The following is a 24,570-nucleotide window of genomic DNA, read 5'->3' as shown; positions in this document are numbered from 1 at the left end:
TCTCTGTATCTATGAGTGCGTTCCTGTTTTGTTTGTTAATTTATTTTGTTCTTTAGATTCCACATATAAGTGAAGTCACATCGCATCAGTTTTTCTCTGTCTGACATACTCTACTCAGCACAATACCCTCCAGGTCCATCCATGCCGACACAATTGACAAAAATGCATTCCTTTCCCTGGCCGAGCAATATTCCATTGTATATATGTGCCACCTCCTATTTATCCATTCATCCATCCATGGACACCAAAGCTGCCTCCACACTGGCCATTTTAAACAGTGCTGCAGTGAACATATGGATACACACATCCCCTTGAAGTAGCATTTTGGGTTTCTTTGGATAAATGTCCAGAAGTGGGATTTTTCGGTTTTTTTTTTTGTCTTTTGTTATATAACCTTTGTTTTAAAGTCTATTTAGTCTGGTATCAGTATTGCTACCCCAAATTTTCTTGTTTTGTTTTCCCATTTTTATGAAATATCTTTTTCCTTCCTTTTACTTTGAGTCTGTGTGTGTCTTTCAATTTGAAGTGAGTCTTGTGGTGCTTTTTTTAATCCATTCAGCCATGCTTTGTCTTTTGATTGGAGCATTTAATCCATTTACATTGAAAGTAGTTGTTGATAGATAGAGGTGTGAGGTGATATCTCATTGTGGTTTTGACTTCCATTTCCCTGATGATGAGTGATATTGAGCATCTCTTCATTTATCTGTTGGCCCCTAGGATGTCTTCTTTGGAAAAATCTCTATTTATTGGTTTCTCTGCACATTTTTTACCTTTTGTTATTGTTATTGCGTTGTATGAGGTCTTTATAAATTTTAGATGTTAATCCCTTTCTGATACATGGTTTGCAATTTTTTCTCCCATTTTGTAGGTTGCCTTTTCTTTTTTTTTTTTTTTTGCTGTGTAGAAACTTTTAAGTTTGTAGTACCTCTTACTGATTTTCTTCTTCTTTTGTTTGTGCTTTCTATCAAAAACAATATCATTGCTAACTTGTGTGTTTTTATTCCTAAGAGTTTTATGGTTTCTGATCCTATGTTTAAGTCTTCAAGTTAATTTTTGTGAGTGGTGAAAGAATGGGGACAAATTTCATGCTTCTGCATGTTGTTACCCAGTTTTGCCAGCACCATTTGCTGAAGAGAATATCCTCTTTCCCTGTTGGATATTTCTAGCTCCCTTATCAAATATTAGTTGATCATATATTTGGGGGTTTAATTCTGGGCTCTCTATTCTGTTTCTTTGGTCTGTATGTCTATTTTTATGTCAGTACCATAAAAGTATTATTTTTAAGTATCTTCATAAGTTTATTTTATTTTTCTGATGAACAAGTAGTTTGTTTTTGTATATTGATTTTGTATTTGACAACCATTCAAACTTTATTGTTTCTAATAATTTATCTGTTTATTTATTATAAATTTTTGTGTATACAATAATGTCATCATAAATACTGGCAATTTATTTCTTTAGTCCGTTAGTCTTATTTATTTGACAATTTCTAGACTGGATAAAACATTGCTAAGTTGAAGAGTGGTGATATTGGCATTGTTCTCTCATTCCCAAACTGAAAAGGACAAACCTTCAACATTTCACCATTTTAAATTGCTCTTTATCAGATTAAGCAGGTTTTCTTCTTAGGTTCCTGAGAATTTCTGAGATGAATGGGCGATGAATTTTATCAAGTGCTTTTCTGATTATCTCTGCAGAAATTACTTTTTTCTCCTTTATTCTTGAAATGGATATTTAACTTATTGATTATCTAGCCTTTTATTTTTTTAATATATGCATTTAAACCTAAAATTTGCTAACTAAACATTACTAACTGCATCCCAATAGTTATGGTTTATAATGTTTTCATTATCATTCGTTTAAAAACATTTTCTGATTTTGATTCTGTTGTCTTTTTTGAATAATGGGTGAGATAGAATTGTATTTCTTAATTTCCAAACAAATTGGGATTTTCTTTTTTATTACTGATTTCTAATTTAATTGCATTTTGTTAAGAAAATAACATTCTTCATCATTTTAATATGTTGCTGTTTGTGGAGATTTACTGTATAACCCAAGAAGTGGTCATTTTTTATAAATGTGCTGTGTGTGCTTGAAACGAATGTTTGGGTTAAATGTTCTACGTAAGTTCATTCGGTAAATTTGCTGATCATGTTTTTCAGATCGTTCATATCCTTATTGACTCTTTTTTTCTTTTCATTCTAGCAGTTATTGGGAAAGTTATCTCCACTACATTTGAGGATAGTCCTTTTCCCCTGCATGTCTGCAAATTTTTGCTCTATGTACTTTGAATCCATATTATCAAGCCATACATTTCAGAATTATTTATTTCCCTTGTTTATAAATTTTTATCAATAGTATGTTGTCTTCTTTATTTATTTGGATTTTTTTGCATTAAAGCTTTCTTATTTGACATTAATAAAGCTGTATTTGCTTTATTTAGTTAACATCTTTTTCCTTTCTGGTAATCTTAATCTTAATCTTATATATTATATAACCTTTATCTTATATATTATATAATCTTAATCTTATATATTTCCTTTTTTCTTTTATTGTATCTTTTATAAAGAGCATATACTTGGAGTTAATTTTTTATCCAGTCCAATAGTTTTTATTTTTTCCTGAAATATTAGTAAGCCAATTTACATTTAATACAATTGTTGAGGTGTTTGGATCTAAAATACAGTTTTGTGATATATTTTGTTATATACATATATTTCTGTTGTATATATATATATATGTACATATATATATATAGTTATATATTTTGCTATATATTTTGTTATATATTTTGTACTTGCTTCTTCTGTTCTATATTTTTTTTGTTTTGGGGGATTCATTGAGTATTTTTTGTTATTTCATTTTCCCCTCTGGTTGTTTGAAAATTATATATGCTTGCCCTTCTCTTAGTGACTGTCTTTAAAAACAATGCACATTTTTGCTTTATTTTAGTACTTTTACCTATTTCTGGACAAATTAAGCAATCTTTAAATTATTTCACTTAATTTATTTCACGCCTGTTTTATGTTGTTTTTCTTTTAATTCTCTCTATATGTTAAACCCCTTAAAACATTAATATTATTCTTTTTATACTATACATGTTTATTTAATCTCTTTGCTTTGCTTTCTTCCTGTGTCTCTGGGATTCTATTTGCAATTATTTTCTTTCTGCCTGAAGAGCACCTTTTTATATTTCTTCAGTGCAGGTCTTCTCATTGACAAATTCTCTAGTATTTTTATTTTTTTAAAATAGGTTTCTTTCATTTTTCTTCTTGAAAGATGTTTTTATAGGACATAGGTTCTAGTAGACTGTGTCAGTATTGTAGAGAGATTATTCTACTATCTTCTAGCTTCCAATAACAACGACTTCTTAACAAAATAGTGTATTTATTGCTTCTTTGAAGGTAATTTAATTTTTGTGGCTACTTTTAAGATTTTATTTAAAAAAATCTTTTTTTTTGGTCAAAAGTTTTGTTAATGCACCTGTGTGGATTTTTATATATTTATTCTGGGTTTCATAGGGCTTCTGAAATCATTGGCTTGATGACTTCTCTCATTTTTCAGCATTATCAGCCATGACCTCTCTTTGAATGATGCTTCTCTGTTACTGTCTCTCTGTTTTCCTCTCCTTCAGGGAATCCAGTCATCTATAGGTTATAGTTATAGTTTCTCACTGTATCTTATATGTCTTATTCTGTGCAATTATTTTCCGTCCTTTGACTCTGTGTGCTTCATTCTAGTTTCTTTTGACCTCTCTTCAAATGTACTAATTCTCTATTCAGCTGTTTCTAATTTACTGTTAAACACATCTTTGAGTAGCTTAAATTTGGTTACTTAACGATTTTAGAATTTTTCAATTTTATTGTGTACAGTTTAGCAATGTAATTCTATATTTTGTTTTTATGTTCATGAAGATATTAAACGTAATTATTTAAAAATATGTGCCTAATAATATCAATATCTGAGGACCTTGTGTGTCTTTCCATTGTCTATCTTTCTATTGGTTTTCTGTTTATTTTTGATCTGTGTCTCCATGTTTCTAGTTTTTTTATTTTATGCTATGCGGATACCTAGATTGACATACTTTTTTTCCAGGTAGGATTTATGTTTGCTTTTGCCAGGGGCCTGTGGCACTAACATTCTAGGGTCGCCTTAAAGTGTATTCAGGGATTTAGATGATTTGAAGTTGAATTTCAGCCCTGAGAAAACCTGTCAACTTCTAGTTATTTTTATTTCTAGTGGGATGATCTTTTGTATCCTGAGCAAAGCAAGGGGTGTCACTAGGGCCAACCTGCTTTGATGGCGCTGTCCTCCAGTTCTTTTCCCCTGATAAAATGCCCTTAAATTGTCACAGTAATATTCGGGACAAAAAGAAAAGTGACCCGTCAGCCTCTACTCCCTAGGTGCCTGTCCTCCACTGCACCATAGCTTGCTAATTCTTCCCTAATACATTTTAATACTCTTCTTCCTTTTGCCTTTAACATACATGTATATGTATATGTGTGTATATATACATATATGTATATGTGTGCGTGTATATATTAGGTTGGTGCAAAAATAATTGCAGTTTTTCTTTTCTAGACTCCAGCAGAAGAGTTGATTGTAATAACTTTTTCTGTCATTACCTCATGTATTATTTTTACAATGTGCTAATGATTTACAGCTAGTTACTCTCACCTGTCAACATATCAGGAACAAAATTTCATCAGGCACTTGATGTTATATGATTTTAATGGCATTTAGATATTTGTGCATACTATTATTTTTTATTCATATTGCTATTTTTTTGGAAATTATACTTTTTCCTATTTTTTAAACATAAATTATACTGGAATAAATGCATTCTAGTTTGTCAATATTTTTGCATATCAATGATTTATTTTCCCTAGGGAAAACTTCTATAAATAAAATTGCTGGTTCCAAAGGGATCAGTTTTTAAATTCTTTTAATATTGAATGCCCCTCCAGAAAATTTGTACCAGTTTGCAATCTCACTGGTAGTAATGTAAGTGCTTCTTTTGATTTATCTGCTAAAAGTAACTTTTTTTTTTATCTGCTAAAAGTAAATTTCGAGGCTTGTGGTCTATTTATGCCATTCTTATGTGCTTTTGGTAGAAAGCCTGTATTTGGTTTATTTAATAGTAAGAAATTATCTAGTTGAACAAAAGTCAAAACCTTAAGAATTTAAAGGAGTGGTATAGTGCCATGGGAAAAACATCCCTATTTTAATGCAGATATAAAACTATGATTTGATTTGTTAAAATACAACTTTTATTGACCTTGACCCTTGCAGTTCCTTAATACTCACTGTGTCTATTATATATACATAATAATGTCCTGGGGAAAACAAAGGGATATAAGATGCAGGGATAGGTACCAAGAAGCGTATATACGCCACATGGGAAAATAATATCCAATCCTGAAATGTTAAACAGAAATACATCAGAGAAAAAGACATTCATGGATAGTTGAGGAAGTGCCACAGGACAATTATTAATTGAATACAAAACTTGTGACAGCACAAATCCCAAGAAAAAAGTTTGCTCACCTAGTTTTTCATCAAATAGCAAAGATCTGGTGCTGGTTCTGTAGAGATACTGAGGTATACATGGGACAATTTCGAATTCTCTGAAAAGGATTTATTTTTTAAACACAGGCTGTAATGTGTGATTATTATAATCAAACAGATTTTAAAAAATCAAAACAAATAGTACTCAGGGTGTGTTAGTTTTGAATAACACCATGTAATTTTCATAGTTCTTTCCACATAGTTGTTGCGCTTGCCTCAGGCCAGCCCTATAAAAAAAGACAGGGACACATGTTTTTCCTGATTTACTTATGAAAACAGCTTGGCTCCATAAAGTTATGAGATTTGTCTAGGGTGCAACACTGATTGTATCCTGGGAATTTTGTTTACTCCATATTTTTCTTTATATTGTGTAATTGCCAACAGGTTTAGATATACTGTATTATAACAGATAACTTGATAACTTTGTTTTCTGTATGATACCCAGAAAGTACCCCTTCAGTAGCTTGTTAAGCAAATGAAGAAAATGAGAGTGCCAGCTACAGCTGCTGCTCATATTGAGAAGCCATCTCTGTGGTTATTTCTTTTTATCTGACAAATGTGTTAAGTCAGTAGACATTAAGTGGCTTTTATGCAGCCATCTTAACATGGTCAAGTGCTAGGGGGGATTTACAGAATCTGAGTATATACTTCCTGGGCTGAAAGAGTTTTCAGTTGATTTGAGGAAAGATGATATACACTCAGGAAAAGTGCAAAACCACCATTCGGGATGGTAGACCATTAATTGTCAAAATGAGAGGTGGCAGGTGTTCCATGCCAGCCTTCCGATTCAGAAGTGGTCCAGGTAAGGTGGGATTCCAGCTCGACTTAGTGATTGATTAGATTTCCTGAGTGGGGAGGCCTAGGAAGGATATTTCAGTAGAGTGGAGCTTGATTTCAGAGACATGGACAGATGAATTTGGCAGGTTGGATGAGAGGTATAAAAACATTTCAGTGATCTTCAGGTTGAAGAGTTGGCATTTGTTTCTGTAGACGTTAAAGAAATTTGTATTTTGCTTATTTTCTGCTAGTGGAGCCATGCAAAGGAGAGGATTTCAGATTACCACCATTGCACTGTGATGTATGACAGTCATTGCATGTGGCTGGAGGACTGACCAAAGTGCTTTTTGTTTGTTTGTTTACATGGGATTTTATAGTGTGCTTTTAGCATACTTTGTATTTCAGTGAATGATGAAACCCTAAGTGAAATCGTGAATGCCCTTGGCTGCTGGTGCTGCGTCTCTTTTGTGGAGCAAAGAAAGTCCGAGGCTACTTGGGTTTGTTGTTAGGATGATGAAACTCTCTACGCAAGAGTCCCTTTGTCAGGAAAAATGTAGCTTGCTATACCAGTAGGTGCTTCACCACACCATACATGAAAGTTTCCTGTGACATAGACACGAAGGAGGCAGAATTCTGTGTCTAATAGTTGGTAGCAGGCAGAGAGACATTTTCCTAAACCAGTGGCTGGGTGCAGCACTGTCAGCCGTCTCTGACACCATCTCTGGCCCGAGTCTTACCCTCCTCTTGTAGGTATGAGGATATTCCCCGATGTTTTTGCTAATCCACATATATTGCATCCCTTCATTTAGATTCATCAATGAAAGTTCATTTCTAACATCATGTTAATTAAACAAACCACTAATTTCACCAATGAAAAGCTATTTCTGATATTCAGTATGCTAAATAGCAAAGCCTCTGGTGTTGATCTAGATAGAAATAGTTAAAAAAAAAGAAATAACTTGAGGTATAATAAGATAATAAGAGGTATGAAATGCTTGGCCATGTCTGAAATATGACCTTTTCTGTTACAATACTAGCTGACCCCAGGAATCTGAATTCTCAGGGCCAATGATTGTCCCTAAAGGAAAAGCTTAAATTAACTGCTGTACCCATTTTATCTTACTGTTGATGCTGATGAACATTTTATGAATTTCTTAATTTATTCATTGAATTACAGAAATAGCAATGCCTGTCCATCAGTTAACTCAATGTGTAGTCTCAACGCAGTGATTACAGTGTATTTTTGGGTTTTAATTTGCTTTTCATTGCTACATACTGTTACTCTCTTTGCTTTACTTTATGTTCATCAAAAGGTATAGGGAAATATACCTGTAAGTAAGGAAAATATTACACAGAAAACCTAGGGCATGCATATATTAAGAACATGCATCTTACAAGGGTTAAACATTTCGTTGTTCTGAAACCCCAATGAGCAGTTTTCCAAGGTGTTTATAGGTCTCAAAGTGGACTCTTTTGTGAAATTTCCATCTTGCTCCTTGGCACTCAGTGTGGTTAGGAGCCTTCTCATTCTATCCACATTCTGTTGGTCTGCATCTAGAAAGAGCTTGGTTTGCCAAAAGATCCCTGTCCAGTTCTTTTGTCTTGGCAGCTTCCTTTACTTTTTCATGGTTTCTCTCCCAAACAGTTCCTAGCCAGGACCCAAGATAAGTCAGTTTCCTGGGTCTTTTGTCGTTGAAGGCAAGGAAGTTATTATGTCCTGTGGTGCCCAAGTACAGCCTGTCCTTTCATTTTGCCTCAAGTGTTTAAACAGATTTTAAAAGGACATCACATTCAAATGTATTAAAGATGCTAGCTTAGGGAGTTCTGTTAAATGTCTCGATTTTCTGATTTTATAATTCCCTATAGGCCCACATGACATCTTTACATCCAAAAAACCTTAGATTTTCCTATAGAAATGAAGGTGAGACAACTGTGGTTAAGACAATGAAATGACTGTGTGAAAGCATGTTTATGTTATGAATCTAGATTGAGTAGGATAAAATGCTGTTTTAATGTTTTATATATGTGAAAATATATATACACATATTCCCACATGTATATTTGGTAGAAATGATGTTGTAATATGACAAGGAGAACATTTTGTCATGATTGAATTAATAGTTTAAAAAATTTTTGTATTTTTAAATATAGCACGATCAACTTTACACCTGGGCTGCAGTTAGTCAACCCACACACTCACTGGATTACACAGAAGGGCAGTTTCCCAGGCGAGTCCCGTCTGTTTGTCCACCATCTAACCCTCCTGATGAAGAACTCAGGCCCACGAGTGCTGAAACAGGTAGGCTCCTGGGACCAGTGAATGTTCTAATTGTGTGACAGATCATGCAGTGCTTACTGGGTAGTGAGTTTGCATTTCTCTTCGAGGTATTTCTTAGAGTATATTCTACAGATAACAGATAAGATTACAGGAAGGCTTATGAAATTGAAAATTCTTATGCCCCACCATTAAGGCTGCTGAGTTGGAATTTTGGGGACCGGGACACTGGAATTGTCCACTTATTATTGTGTATCATAAACTTTGAGAACCACTATTTCAGGCATCCAGCTCTAGTCACCTTCTGAGATTGAAGCACCGTGACTTGTGTGGGCTAGAGGGAGCTCCCAAGGGAAATTTCTGTCCATTGCCTTTCTTCCTTACTGTTTCCATGTGCTTCTCTTAATCCTTTTCTTTACCTTCAAGGATACTGAGGAGAGGGAATATAGAGATATATGTTTTGCTAAATCTAAAATTGAAGTAATCTTTAAAAATTTCACAGCCTTCAAATATAATATTTATATTTCTTTAATTTTTTTCTCTCTTTGTACCTTTTGTTGTGCAAAACTGGAAAAGCACTTTATATTTGTCATATAGAATTAAGAATCATAATTGTTTAAAAATATTTAATTGAATTCTGTTGTTTTATTCTTTATGTTTTCATTTTGCATTGACATGCACTGCAGTGTTTCTTGGATAGCTCTTGGGGGTCTGTGGGCCCTAGGTGGATGGAAATTGGTATCTGTGTGCTCTGTGACTTTCTCTGAATGGCCACAGACTCATCACTGGCACAAAATCTGAATCTGCATTAACTTAGTGGACACCACTTGCCCTATTCTAGTGACTCCCTGAGACCCTGGCTCACCTAACTTGCACACCACTGGTAGCTATTTCAGCAACTGAGCCTTATGGGCAACCAACAGGTGGTGGCAGATCTGGGTGTGCCATTGGCCTTTTGGTGAGCTACCCCAAGTTTGGTATTAGTGGCAGCTGACCTAAGTTCACAGCATGGCCTCTCCCATGTGCCTCCAGATTCAGCGTAGTCAACAGCCAACCTCGAAATGCTTTGTAGCTCTTACCACATAGCCCCAGGCCAGTCATAACTGCTGACCTTTGCCTGCCTGGAAGCTCCTCCCAAGAGGCCCCAGAACCAACACCCATTTGCCAGCTTCAGACCACAACAGAGTACCACTGGTTTAGCCCTACAAGTGTCACGGTCAAAGGGTGGTGTCGGCAGGCATGAGAGCCAACTGGGATGAATATCGCTTGGTTGGGGTCAGCCCTTGCACATCTGATCATATGCTGTGGTCCTGGCCAATCCTAACAGCTAGTCAGCCTGAGGATTAGTCCCACCCCCTGATGTGCCATGGCAGTCAAGGCTCAACACAACCCACATAAGGGACACACCTGGATTACCTTGCTCAGGTGACCAGGGGACTGTGCCACTGGATCCCATAGGACATCTACTACATAAGACCACTCTACTAAGACAGGGAGACATAGCAGCCCTTTTTAATACAGAGAAACAAACATGGAAGCAGCCAAAATGGGAAGACAAAGAAACATGTCCTAAATAAAACAACAGAACAAAGCTCCAGAAAAGGAACTAAACAAAAATGGAGACAAGCAATCTATCAGATAGAGTTCAAAACACTGGTTATAAGGATGCTCAGTGATCTCAGGGAATACTTCAACAATGAGATAGGAAACATAAAAATGGAGATAGAAAACACAGGAAAGAACCAATCAGAAATAAAGAATACAATATCAGAAATGATGAATACATTAGAGGGAATCAATGGTAGATTTGATAAAGAAGAGGATCGAATCAGCAGTTTAAAAGATAATGTAGCAGGAAACACCCAATCAGAACAGCAAAAGGCAAAAAGGACCCAAAGAAATGAGGACAGTTTAAGAGACCCATAGTACAACATCAAGCATAACAACGTTTGCATCATAGTGGTACCAGAAGGAGAAGAGAGAAAGCCAAGGATTGAAAACCAATTTGAAGAAATAATGAAGGAAAATATTCCTAACCTGGTAAAGGAAATAGATATGGAATCCCAGGAAGCACAGAAAGTCCCAAACTAGATGAACCCAAAGAGGCCCACACCAAGATATACTATAAATAAAATGTGAAACATTAAAAATAAAGAGAGAATCTTAAAAGCAGAAAAGAGAAATGCAGATAGTTACCTACAAGGGAGCTCCTATAAGACTGTCAGCTAACATCTCAACAGAAACTTACAGGCCACAAGGAATTGGCATGAAATATTCAAAGTGATGAAAACCAAAAACTTACAACCAAGACAACTCTACCCAGGAAAGCTATCATTTAAAATTGAAGAAGAGATAAATACCTTCCCAGACAAAAAGAAACTAAAGGAGTTTACCACTACCAAACCAGTATTACAAGGAATGTTACAGGGACTTCTTTCAGAAGAAGGGGGGTGGGGAAAGAACATACATATGAGTAATAACATGGCAATAACTATGTAGTCATCAATAATCACTTTAAATGTAAATGTATTAAATGCTCCAATAAAAAAACATAGTGTGGGTGAATGGACAAGAAAACAACATCCATACATGTGCTATATACAAGAGACACACTTCAGATAGAAAGACACACACAAACTGAAATAAAAGGATAGGGAAAGTTATTTTATGCAAATGGAAATGAATAAAAAGCTGGAGTCACAAAACTTCTATCTGACAAAATAGACTTTTTAAAAATAAGGCTATAGTAGATAAGTACATTTCATGGTGATAAAGGGATTAATCTAATGAGGATACGTAAACAGTTCTGCACCCAACATAAATATACAAAGCAAATAATGACCAACATAAAGGGAGACATCAACAGTAATACAGTCATAGTAGGAGACTTTAACACCCCATTGACATCAATGGGTAGATCTTACCGATCAAAGGTCAACAATGAAATAGGGGATTAAAATGACACATTAGACCAAATGGATTTAATTGATATTTTTACAGCATTTTGCCCCAAAAGAGCAGAATATACATTCCTTTCAAGCACACATGGAACATTTTTCAAGACAGAACACATGTTAGGCCACAAAAGAAGTCTGAATAAATTTAAGAAGATTGAAATCATATTAAGCATCTTGTACAATTATAATCGTATGAAACTAGAAATCAATTAAAAGAAGAAAACTGAAAAACACACAAACACATGGAGGCTAAATAACAAGCTACTAAAACAATGTGTTAAAAATGAGATCAAGGAAGAAAAGAAAATACTTTGAGACAAATGAAAATGAAAACATAATGACCTCAAATCTATGGATACAGTAAAAGCAGTCTTAAGAGGGAAACTCATAGCAATACAGGCCTACCTAAAGAAACAAGAAAAATCTCAAATACATAATCTAACTTTATACCTTAAAAAAAACTAAAAAAACAATAGCAAACGAAACCCAAAGTGAGTAGAAGAAAGGAAGTAATAAAGGTCAGAACAGAAATAATCAAAATAGAGTCTTCAAGAACCATAAAAAAGGTCAATGAAACCAAGAGCTGGTTCTTTGAAAAGCTGAACAAAACTGATAAACCTTTAGACACATATCAATGGAGCAGAATAGAGAGCCCAGAAATAAACCCATGCCTTTGTGGTCAATTAATCGACAACAGAGGAGGAAAGAATATCCAGTGGGATAAAGACAGTCTGTTCAATAAATGGTGTTGGGAAAAGTGGGCAGGTACATGTAAAAGAATGAAACTGGACCCCCTTCTTATACCATATACAAGAATAAACTCAAAATAGATTAAAGACTTAAATGTAGGACTCGATACCGTAAAACTCTTACAAGAAAACACAGGCAGTAAACTCTGACATTTCATTTTTGTAACTTTTTTTTTCTGATATATCTTCTTGGGCAAGGGAAACAAAATGAAAAAATAAAATAAAGAAATGGGACTACATCAAACTAAAAAATTTTTGCATAGCAAAGGAAACCATCAATAAGTCAGCCTACTGATTGATAGAAGATACTTGCCAATGATAAATCTGATAAGGGTTAATATCCAAAATCTAAAGAATTCATACAACTCAAAACCAAAAAAAAAAAATGAGCAATACAATTAAAAAATGGGCAGAGGACCTGAATAGACATTTCTCCAAAGAGAACATAAAGATGGCTGATAAACATGTGAAAAAGGTGCTCAACAGCACTAATCATCAAAGAAATGCAAATGAAAACCACAATGAGATATCATCTCATACCTATCAGAACAGCTGTCATCAATAAATCAACAAACAACAAATGGCAAGGATGTGGAGAAAAGGGAACCTTCATGCACTGCTCCTGGGATTGAAAATTGGTGCAGCCACTATAGAAAACAGTATGGAGGTTCCTCAAGATATTAAAAATACAACTACCTAACGAGCCAGCAATTCCACTCCTGGATATTTATTCAAAGAAATCCAAAACAGTATTTTGAAATATATATGCACCCCTATGTTCATTGCAGTCATTTACAATAGCCCTGATGTGGAAGATACCTGAGTCCACATTAATAGATCATTGGATAAAGAAGATGTGGTACATAAAAACAATGAAATCTTACCATTTACAATAACGTGGATGGACCTAGAGGGTATTACGTAAGTAAAATAAGTCAGACAGAGACAAATACCATATGATCGCATTTATATTTGGAATCCAAAGATCAAAATAAATGAAAAGACAAAATAGAAACAGACTCATGGATACAAAGAACAAACTGAAGGTTGATAGAGAGGAGAAGAGTTGGGATGCTGGAAAAGGTGAAGGGATTAAGTACAAATTGGTAGTTACAAAATAGTCATGGGGATGTAAAGCACAGCATAGGGAATACAGTCAATAATATTTTAATAACTACGTATAGCACCAGGTGGGTGCTAGACAAATTGGCAGGATCACTTTGTAAATCGTGTAAATGTCTGACCACTATGCTGTATACAAGAGACTAATGTAAAATAATGTTGAATGCCAACTATAGTTGAAAAAAATAAAAGAGCGGTTACCAGCTTTGTCACGTTAAGCAAGTTCCCTATACACTACTTACTTTCTTCTTCACCTGTAAAATGGTGATAAGAATAACATCTACTGCATAGGGCTATTATGAGAATTATATGAGTCAATGTATGTTAAAGTAGAGAACTAGCATTCAGATTGCAGTGACTGGCTTGGTATAAGTTTTTGCTGCTGTTATTGTAATTATTATCCTTGTTTCATGTGTTACTTTCCTCACGAGTTCCTTTGAAAACCAACAATGACCCAGTGTCAACATTTTATTCCTGGTCCCTGCCCAAAGGTCTGCAAAGGGAACCTAGTGCTCATAACATTCTGTTCTTATCCCTATCTCTGGATGGATGCATTTACCTATTTCTTTGTGCTGAGTCACTGAATGGGGGGGCTTTACCCAACCTTGTGTTGTTCCCCTTTTAATGTCCAAGGCTTTTGAAACACTGCATAGTGTTTACCTGAAGGACTATACTTCCTGAAATGAATCGCGAATGAGAGCTAGGATGTAGGAAACATTGTTTTATGTAGGGCTCTGTGTGTGTCATAACACACAGTACCATTGATCGAAGTCCAAGGTAGATTTCCTTAATTCAAAGATCTTCAGAGAGGAGGGGATTCTAACATAACACCTAAAAGTAAGGGTAACACACAAAAGCATATTTAGTTTTAAAAGAAAAAGCACAGAACTAAAAGTATTGACCCATTAAATACATTGTTCTTTTTTTTTTTTTATGTTAAAAATTACTTACTCGTGGGAAGTAGCCAAGTATTGTTATACAGTCATGTGCCACATTAGGATGTTTTGATCAATGGGGGACCGCATATGTAACGGTAGACCCACAAGATTATAATGGGGTTTAAAAATTCCTATCACATAGTGATGTCATAGCCCTCATAATGTTGTATTGCAGCACATTATGCATGTGTTGGTGGTGATGCAGGTGGCAGCTAACCTACCACTATGTCTGTCGTATAAAAGTATAGTGCATATAATTACATACAATACATAATACTTGGTAATAAATGACTGTTACTGGCTTACATATTTACTGCTATGCTATACTTTTGGTAATTATTTAATTTTACTTATTTTTGTTAATTTTATTGGGGTAACATTTGTTAATAATATACAGATTTTAGGTGTACAACTTTATAATGTGGGTGTATACTCCCTTGTGTGCTCACCACCTGAAGTCTAAGTCTCCTTTCGTCACCATATATTTGATCCCCTTTATGCATTTTATCCTTTCCCCACTCCCCTTCTCCTCTGGGAACCACCATTCTGTTATATGTAACTGTGAGTTTGGGTTTTGGGTTGTTTATTTGTTGCTTTTTGTTTTATATCCCACCTATAATTGAAATCATGTAGTTTTTGTCCTTTGCTATCTGACTTATTTCACTTAGCATAATACTCTCAAGATCTGTCCATGTTGTTGAAAATGGCAATATTTCACATTTTTGTGGCTGAAAAATATTCCCTTGTGTCTATGTATCATATCTTTACCCAATCATCCATTGAAGTGTGCTTGGGTTTTTCCCATTGTTTTGGCTATTGTAAACAATGCTTCTGTGAACACAGGGATGCAGATATTTTTATGAATAAGTGTTTTCAAAGTTTTTGGGTAGACACTCAGGAGAGGGATTGCCCGGTGATACAGTAGCTCTATTCTTAATTTTCTGAGGAACCGGCAACTTTACTGTTTATTGTTTGTAAAAGTCTTTACGTGGAGTTGTTAGGGTTTTCTATACATAAAATCATATCATTTTCAAATAGTGACAGTATTACTTTCATTCCCAATTTGGATACCTTACATTTCTTTTTCTTGCCTGATTGCTCTGGCTAAGACTTTTAATATTAGGTTGAGTACCATTGGTGAGAATGGGCTTCCTTGTCTTGTTCCTGATCTTAGAAGAAAAGTTTTCAGTGTTTCACCATTGAGTATATTAGACTGAGGGTTTATCATATATGGCTGTTAGTATGTTGAGGTAATTTCCTTCTATACAGTTGTGTTTTAATCATTAATGGATGTTGTATCTTGTCAAGTGTTTTTTTCTGCATCTATTGATATGATTGTAGGATTTTAATTCTTTATTTTATTTATGCAGTATGTCACATTGATCGATTGTGTATGTTGAACTATCCTTGCGGCCCTGGAATGAACCATACTTGATCATGATGGATAATCTTTTTAACGTATTTTTGTATTTGATTTGATAGTACTCTGTTTCAGATTTTTGCATCTGTATTCATCAGAGATATTGGTCTGTAGTTTCCTGTTTTTGTATTATCCTTACCAGGTTTTGGTATCAAGGTAATTTTGGTCTCATATAATGAGTGAAAAATTAGTTAGAAAGTATTACCTTTTATTCAGTTTTTTTTCTTTTTGGGGGGGGGGTGGTTTGAGGTGGACAGGTATTGATCATCTTTGAATGTTTGGTGCAATTCACTAGTGAAGCCATCTGGTCCTAAACTTTTGCTTTGGGAGAGGTTTTGGATGATTGTTTCTTTTCTTTCTTTCTTTTTCTTAGTCTGTTAGTGATCTATCGACCATGTATTCTGTATGAAGACATGGTCTATCCAAAAGGAATGATGTGGGTGCTTCTACTTCTTCATTGTAGTTATCTTTCCATCATCCTCTTATTCCTCTTAACACAATCGGGGCATAACATATTATCTTCTAGGTCTGGGGATGGGAAAGTCCATCATCCTCTTATTCCTCTTAACACAATCGGGGCATAACATATTATCTTCTAGGTCTGGGGATGGGAAAGTGCAGGCCGGTAACAGGAAGAGAGAGATCATCTTCTTAGGAGGGTCAGATACCCACCCCTGACCGGCGTAGGACTGCAGGTGTACCCAACCCTCTCTGTCTGCCAAGAAAGGTCTGCCATGGACCACACCACCTGACACCAGAGGTTTGCAGCAGAAAGTTCTCAGCAGAAGTAGGAATGGGACATGAATTCACAGCCTTCGGTTGAATGGCTCTTGCAGCAAGTCTTGTCCATGTGGCCAACATGGCTTCCTGAGCTGAAGGTATCACTTTAATGCTATTGGTCATTTGCTCTCTCTCACTCATCTTACAACTTTTCTTAATCCTTGCTTTCTTGGTCACCATCTTGCATTTCTTAGAACTTGACTGCAATGTCGCCTCCTGTAGTGTTTCAGGAATGTTTTGTTTTTCTTCAGAGTAGCATGTTCCTTGAGCCTCATAAATGTCTATTTACTTGCCATCAGTACTCAAATTAAATTGTTGGGACCAGTTCCGCAAAGTGTCCCTGCACACTTTATTAATTGAAGGCAAAATGGTTGTCAGGGGAGGATTGGTTTTGGACAAGCTTTGAACTGTTCACTTGTTTGAGGAAGATAACCTTCATCATCTGTCCTAGGAATCTTCAGGTTGGCTTCTGAGATGGAAGAAAGGCGTGGTTCCATTTGATGTTCTTCATTAGTTTCCTCACTAACTGGAACCAATGTGAGACTCCCACTTTCTTCATCTAATTCAACCTCAAAGAAATCCTCTTGCTGCTATCAAAATTTGAATTTGCCATTCCCAGGAACACTCAGAGGACAGCAAAGCAAGGGCAGTTGGATGTTTGTTTCAATGTCCTTACTGCTGATTGGTCTATTTAGATTTTCCAGTTCTTCATGGTTTAGGTTAGAAAGGTTATGTATTTCTAAGAACTTGTTTATTTCTTCTAGGTTATTGAATTTGGTGGAATACAGTCCTTCATAGTATTCTTGTATGATCTTTCTATTTCTGTGGTATCTGTTATAATTTCTCTTTTATTTCTGATTTTCTTTATTTGTATCTTTTCTCTTTTTTCCTCATGAGTCTAGCCAGGTGTATGTCAATTTTATTAATCTTTTCAAAGAATCAGCTCTTTGTTGCATTAAGTTTTTCTATTCTTTTTTTTATTTTATTTAATTCTGCTCTAATTTTTATTATCTTCTTCCTCCTGCTGACTTTGGGCTTCATTTGTTCTTTTTCTAGTTCTTGAAGATGTAATATTAGGTTGTTTATTTGTCATTTTTTTGTTTGTTTCCTGAGATAGGCCTGTAATGATATAAATTTCCCTCTTAATACTGATTTTACAGCATCCAATAATTTTGAACAGATGTGTTTTCATTTTCATTTGTTTCTATGTATCTTTTGATGTCTCCTTTTATTTCTTTTTTGACCCAGTTGTTCTTGAGGATCCTGTTGTTTAATCTTTATGTATGTGCGGATTTTCTTACTTCATTTTGCAATTGATCTCCAATTTCAAAACACTATGGTCAGAATATGTTTGGTATGATTTCAAACTTCTTAAATTTGTTGAGACTAGATTTGTGTCCCCACGTATGCATATGGTCTATCCTTGAGAATATTCCATGTGCACTAGAGAAGAATGTATAAGCTCGTGTTTTGGGATGAAGGGCTCTGTAAATGTTGATTATGTCCTTTTGTCTAATGTGTCATTTAAGGCTGATATTTCCTTATTGATTTTCTGTTTGGATGATCTACCCATACGTGTTGATGGGGTATTTAGGTCCCCTGCTACAATTGTGCTTTTGTCAGTTTCTCCCCTTAGTTTTGTTAGTAGTTACTTTATATATTTTCATGCTCCCTGATTGGAAGCATATATATTGATAAGTGTTATGTGTTTTTGTGTTGTTGTGCTTTTTATCATTATGAAATGTCCATCTTTGTCTCTTGTACCTTTTTCATCTTGAAGTTTATTTTGTCAGATACAAGTGTGATTACACCCGCTTTTCTCTGGATGCCATTTGCTTGGAGTATCGTTTTCTACTCTTTCACTTTGAGTCTATATTTGTCTTTGCAGATGAGGTGTGTGTCTCTTGAAGTCAGCATACAGTTGGGTTTTGTTTGTTGGTCCAGTCTTCTCTGCCTTTTTATTGATGAGTTTAGTCTATTTACATTTAGGGTGATTATTAATATATGTGGATTTCCAATAGCCATTTTATCTTTTGTTTTTGGGTAGCTTAGTGTCTCATTGTTTCTTCGCTTTTGTGTTTCTGTCTGTTACTTTAGTTTGGTGTTATTCTGTGATTTTTATTTATCTGTTTCTTCTTTTATTATGTGAGATGTCTCAGTTCTGGATTTTTTCTTTTTTTTTGGTGCCATTACCATTAAATTTATGGAAATAAAGTTTAATATATACAGTAGTCCTTTTTCTTCGGCATGCATCTTGTCTCCATTCCCCTTTGCAAATTTGGACCTTTATCCCCTCCCCTTTTATGTTTTCGTTGTCACCAATTATCCCTATTTATTCTGTCAGTTCATTTCTGAGTTGCAGTAACAATTGTCTTCTTATTCTCTTTTTCTTTTTTATGTTTCTATCTCCTTTAACTATTGTGCTATAATAAGTGTACTGTGCCTCATTCTAAGTAGGGATTGCAATTTCCTGCTTCTGTCTATCTGTTAGGCATCTTACTCATAGTTTTGTATCCTTTTGTCTTTTTTGTTTCAGCTAAAATAAGCCCCTTTAGTATTTTCTCTAATTCAGGCCTTGAAAATTCCCTCAGCTTCTGTATGTCTGGAAAGGTGTTTATTACTCCTTTATATCTAAAGTATAACTTTGCTGGTAATTTCTCTCTTTCAATATTTTGAATGTTTGCTAACACTCCCTTCTGGCTTGTAGAGTTTCTGCTGAAAAATCTGATGATAATGTAATGGGCTTTCCTTTATAGGTTACCGTCTTCTGTTCCCTGGCTTCCTTAAGAATTCTTTCTTTATTGTTAATTTTTGACAGTTTTCATTTAATGTGCCATGGAGAAGGGCTTTTGGGATTGAGATAATTACGTGTTCTGTTAATTATTGGATTCAAGGGTCTACTTCTTTCCATAGGAAAATCCTTGTTGACTGTTTATTTGAATAGGCTCTCTGTGCCCTTCTTTCTCTCTTCTCCTTCTGGTATACCCATTATTCTTATATTTACTTTTCTGGTGGAAACCGGTAGTTCGTGTAGAGATCTTTAATTTCTTCTAATTCTCAAATCTCTTCTTCCATCTGAATCATTTCTAGATTTATACCTTCAACATCACTAATTATTTTCTTGATCTGGTCAGTTCTGTTTCCTAATCTCACTGTTTTTTTTCTTCATCTCTTTTACTGAGTTCTTCAGCTCCAGAATTTCTATTTGGTTCTTTCTTTTTTTAAAGTTCCAATCTCTTTGGCAAAGTAGTCCTTTGGTTCATTGATTTTCTTTCTGAGTTTATTAAACTGCCTATTAAACTTGCTTCCCCTTGAGGTTTTTCAAAACTACAGTCTTGAATTCTATGTAATTTAAGTGACATATTTCCATGTCTTTAAGTTTATTTTCTGGAGATTTGTCATTTTCTTTGTGAGCTGCCTTGTTACCTTGTTTTTTTGTGGATGAATATGATGGATTAATTCTTTGCCTCGGCATTTATGGGAGTGAATTCTGCAGCAGGTTGGCAAGAAGAGGTCTTTCTTTTGTTTTCCAATAAGTGGCACTGAAGCACAAGTGGTTTTTTTTGTTTTGTTTTGTTTTTCTCTTGCACTCTTTGGACTTGTGGGATCTCGGCTAGGCAGTGGAAAATACTTTGTATTCTTTGGGGAGGTAGGCATCTCCTCTCTGACCAGGTCACTTAGGTCTCAGAACACCACCCATGTGGGCGAATGCAGTGGGCAATCGGGTTCCAAGCCCGTGGAATCCAGGGGCTGCCTCTGCAGCTAGTTGCAGTGCTGCGCTGCTCGAGCTGTTCCAGTTGCTTCCACTGGGATCAGCTGTGAAGGCTGTGGGCAGGGTGGGCCAGGAGAGGTTTCTGGCATGTATGTGACTTTGTTCTCCTCCCAGTAATGGTGACTTCCAGACCTCAGCTGTCTCACCTCTGTGTCACTACCTTTGTCACTGGGATTAGCCACAGTGTCCATCTGCCACTGGGAAATTTGCTTACCAGTTCTCAAGGCTGTATATATTCTACTCTGTAACCAACACTGCTAAAGTTTCTTTTGTGACCTGCTGCTAGGTTTGGGAGGGTGTCGGGGAGATGAGCTCTGAAAGGGTTGGCGGAGGCAGCCAGGCTCTGTGGCTTTGTTTTCTGCCCGGCAATGGTGGTTGCTAGAACACAGCTGGCATTTCTGTATTTGGTGTCTGCTCCGAGGCCCCATCACTGGGTTCAACCATATTGTGTGCTGATCACTCAGGCAGGAATGCTTGGGGCCACAGAGAAGTGCACTTGCAGCTTGAATCCTCCCCTCTCCCAATACCCACAGTGAGCCCTGGGTAGCGTCCGTGGTACCTGTCTCTGCTCCCTTCCCTTCTACTATGTTCGCCCCAATTCACTCACCTTCAGATGTTTCAATGCTCCGATCTGTCAGATGTGTTTGTGTGTTGCACAGGTTATCCTTTGTTGAATTATAGCTATTCAACTCATAACTTCAATGGGAGAGATCAAGGGGACTCCTCATGCTGCTATGCTTCTGTCATTCGAGTTGGTAGTTTTAAATGTACTGGGTTGGTCTTTAAAAAAACACAACATTCTAATTGATGAATATTGATTTGGGACTCTGCCAGTTCCAGAAGTGAGTAGAACGCAGTTCCCAAAAGTGCCCCCTGTATCCTGGGAGGTAAAATGTTGGAAACAGGTGCCATCAGAGTTTGTATGAGAGGTGATCATTCTAAGGATGTTAGAACTAAGCAGATTTCTCAAATACATCTGCCTCATTCTGGACTTGAACCAGCTCAGTAGACAGTTTACTTGTTATGTGCTCCAACCATGCCGTCTTTCTACTCACACCACTTTTTGCCATTTCTCATGCTTCTCTTTACTCTTTCTCTTTCCCATACCTTCTTTTTTTCTATCTCTTTCTTTCATTCTCTATCATTTTTCTTTTCCTTACCATTCATTTTTCTTCTCCTAATTGTCCTATTTTCCTTTTTTTAGTACAATTATTCTGTACATCTCTTTTATATTAAAATCTTAATGCTCTATAACTCCTATAATTCAGCTGATGATTTTAAAGAGGATTTCGGTATACATTTTTCTTAGATGTTCTCTTAATAACATACTGATTCAAGAAAATAAGAAGTATAGTGAAAGGTCTGGGGATGGGAGAATGAATTCAATTCAGGTAGGCGTTGAATTTGACAGAGGGAGACTGAGAGTTTTGGTGTAGGTATTCAAAATATTGACTGATACATGTTTGTAATTCAATGTTCTGGTAAATTGCACACATTCTTATTTACCATCAGACCCCAGGACTTTGCTTTTTTAGCAGGTAACCAGGTCTAGGGCTATAGAAAAAAAATGTTAGGAAATATTTTATGTATTTCTAATGTAAAGAAGTGTTAGTGTTCCACCAGAAGGTCCTTTGGGCTTTTCTTTTACTATCTAAATAGAAAGAAGAGGAAGAAAAAATTTTCTTTATCTATATAAAGTCTCAGAACCTTATGTCGAGTCTGTTGTGTTGAAGGGGGATTTGGCGGTGACTAAAAGCAGGAAACAAAAGTGTTCCAGAATTTGGATTTGCTTTAATATTAACTTGGCTAGCTTGGATGTTAAAGATATTTATTCAAAATTGGCTAACTCTGATGTTAAGTTCAGAGTACAGGTTTGTCAGTATAAAAGAGAAATATCCCCTTTTGATTAACTCAGTGAATTACAGTATTTGTTTGGGAAAATGGTTGTACTTTAAGGCCACTTGTTAATACTCTATTGTCATAGTGACATATTTTGGTAAATGATTATGCCATGCTATTCTCCATGATTTTTGTATTGAAAGATACACTCTTAGTTGAGGTGCAGGAAGTAGCCACTGGTAAAGTGGTATCTATGTTGCCTGTTATAAAAATCCCGACTCCCTCTTTCCCTGCTCAGGATACTCACTCTTCATGGTGGCACCCACTTTCATGCTTTGATCATTCTTCTGATCACTCCTTTCATTCCTGCCTACAGTTACTCAACACATATTTTAAACACCTCTGTGTGCCAGGCCCTATTCTAGAAGCTAGGGATACAGTGAGGAAAAAAAAAAAAAGAAATCTACAAAATCTCTGTCTTCTCAGAATTTGTTTTAATTGGGTAAAAGAGATAACAAACAAGTAGGCAAACAAGTGAATTGTATAGTATAGTGTGTGATATGATCCGTGTTATGAAGAAAGTGACAGGGAATAGGAAGTACTAGGGAAAGGGAGGGATTGCTACTTTAAGTAGAGTGCCCAGGGAAGCTGGAGCAAATCCAGAGGGCAGGCATAAGGAAGGGGGGCCATGCAGATATCCCAGCACTGCAGCAGAGAGCATGGCTGGTATGTTAAAACAACAAGAAGGGCAGTGTGGCTGGAGCACAGTGAGCAAATGGAAAAGGCAGAGGTGGTTAGAGAGGTCTGGGAGTGTGGGCAGATGAAAGAAGGCCTATGGGCCCAGGTAGAGGTGGTACTTTAATCTAAGTGGGATGAACACTTTCAATGTAGTTTAAGAATATGTTATACAGTTTAAATAATATGTACCTGTTGTTTTTCTACATACAGCATTGTCACACGTATCAACTCAAATGCTGCTAAATTGGGATTGTCTAAATTATCCCCAGTAGTGACTGCTATATCTTGTCTGGTGTCTGGTCTGGATGACAGTTGTGGGTGGTGAGCCATGTCACAGTCAAGAGACAAACTGCAGCTTGCCACCAACTGCTTCTGTTACAGGCCTCAGGTTTCTTATCTCTAAAATGTGGAGGATCGAAAGAAGCATGGTGTTCAGCCTCTGATCCATGGAGCACTGGGGATTCCTGAGGGCTCTTTTATTTATTTTTATTTCCATTTTTTTAAATCTTCTGTACAAATTCCACTTAGAAGAAAGTGTCCCCTAACTTTAAAAAAATCCCGGATGTGGTTATCCCTTAGATTTTCCAGCGTGAAGCATTTGCAGTCGCGTGGTCTCCCAAATGACAGATGAAGGCTCAAAATCTCAGATTACTCAGTTCCTCTTGATGACAGTGTTCATTATCTCTCATTGAAATCGGAAGGTAAATTATCAATAGTTAGATAAGACACTGGAGATCTCATCGTTCACGATTGGTGATTTGTACAGAGTTAAGCTAAGTGAATAATATAAAACATGAATGTCTGAGCAGGTATTTTGTGGCAAAAAGTAGAAGTCAGCAACTGAGAAAAGTAATTATGATTCATGTGTCAAGAAGGGCATAAGCCTATTCTAATTTTAAAAGTAACTAATGACAGGAGTATTGGTCATTGTGTGTTTTGTATACTGAAAAGCAGTCCTGTACTCATAATACGCAAGTCTAACAGGAAGATAAACTGGGCACTTTGGGTACTTACAGTTAAAGGTAGATTTTAATTAGTTTTATTTTCTGATCGAAGAAAGGAGAAAATTTGTTCTTTAATATATTGACTATCTTCTTCCTTTCCAACCCAGAATCTCAATCTGCTGTTTTGGAAACTCTGAAAAATTGTTCAGATGCTGTTCAGCAGGTAAGAAGATCTTATTAGGATGTTGAATCCCTTTCTCTCTTATTTGTCTTAAGTTGTGACAGACTCTGATCTCTCTTCCAATTTTCCCAGCTATGTAGACCACCCTTGTTTCACTAAGCCTGCAGGGGAACCAGGAAGGGAAGGTTTTCTTCCATTTTAGACTTTTCAAACAAAATTGGCCTTGAAGTGGAATTGAGAACGAGCTTTTCAGAAACTGCATCATTCTATATCTAGCCAAAGAGTTGGACCCACAGCAACTGATTCCAGCAGGAAATGGTGGCCTATCCAGGAAATGTCCTGTGGAGATATGCTTGGCCAAACTAATAGTCTCATGGACATGATTTAAAAAAACAAAGAATCTGTCAGAGGTTTTTCAAAATCAAGTAATATTCTTAAGTTGCTTTGGTGGGTGAAACATTAGTTAGTGTCTGTTTACTTCCCATAGAGACCTTTTTTCGCGGTACTCAA

The 24,570-nt window shown here is 36.0% G+C and overlaps 1 protein-coding gene and 1 pseudogene across 2 annotated transcripts in view; one reads left to right on the top strand and one right to left on the bottom strand.

Moving 5' to 3' along the window:
- Positions 1-24,570, top strand: part of FMN2 (formin 2) — a 331,841-nt gene that overhangs the window by 73,863 nt on the left and 233,408 nt on the right. Inside the window, exons 3-4 of the mRNA XM_081039488.1 lie at positions 8,497-8,644; positions 24,047-24,102. Of these exons, the coding sequence (XP_080895614.1) occupies positions 8,497-8,644; positions 24,047-24,102 (204 nt within the window). The remainder of the gene's footprint in view (positions 1-8,496; positions 8,645-24,046; positions 24,103-24,570) is intronic.
- Positions 16,322-17,199, bottom strand: LOC308493226 (developmental pluripotency-associated protein 2-like; annotated as a pseudogene). Its single transcript has one exon. The product of its transcript is annotated as a developmental pluripotency-associated protein 2-like (transcript).

The sequence above is a fragment of the Rhinolophus hipposideros genome (assembly GCF_964194185.1).
Source record: "Rhinolophus hipposideros genome assembly, chromosome: 26".
NCBI classification, from domain to species: domain Eukaryota; kingdom Metazoa; phylum Chordata; class Mammalia; order Chiroptera; family Rhinolophidae; genus Rhinolophus; species Rhinolophus hipposideros.
This window is presented reverse-complemented; position numbering and strand designations above follow the sequence as displayed.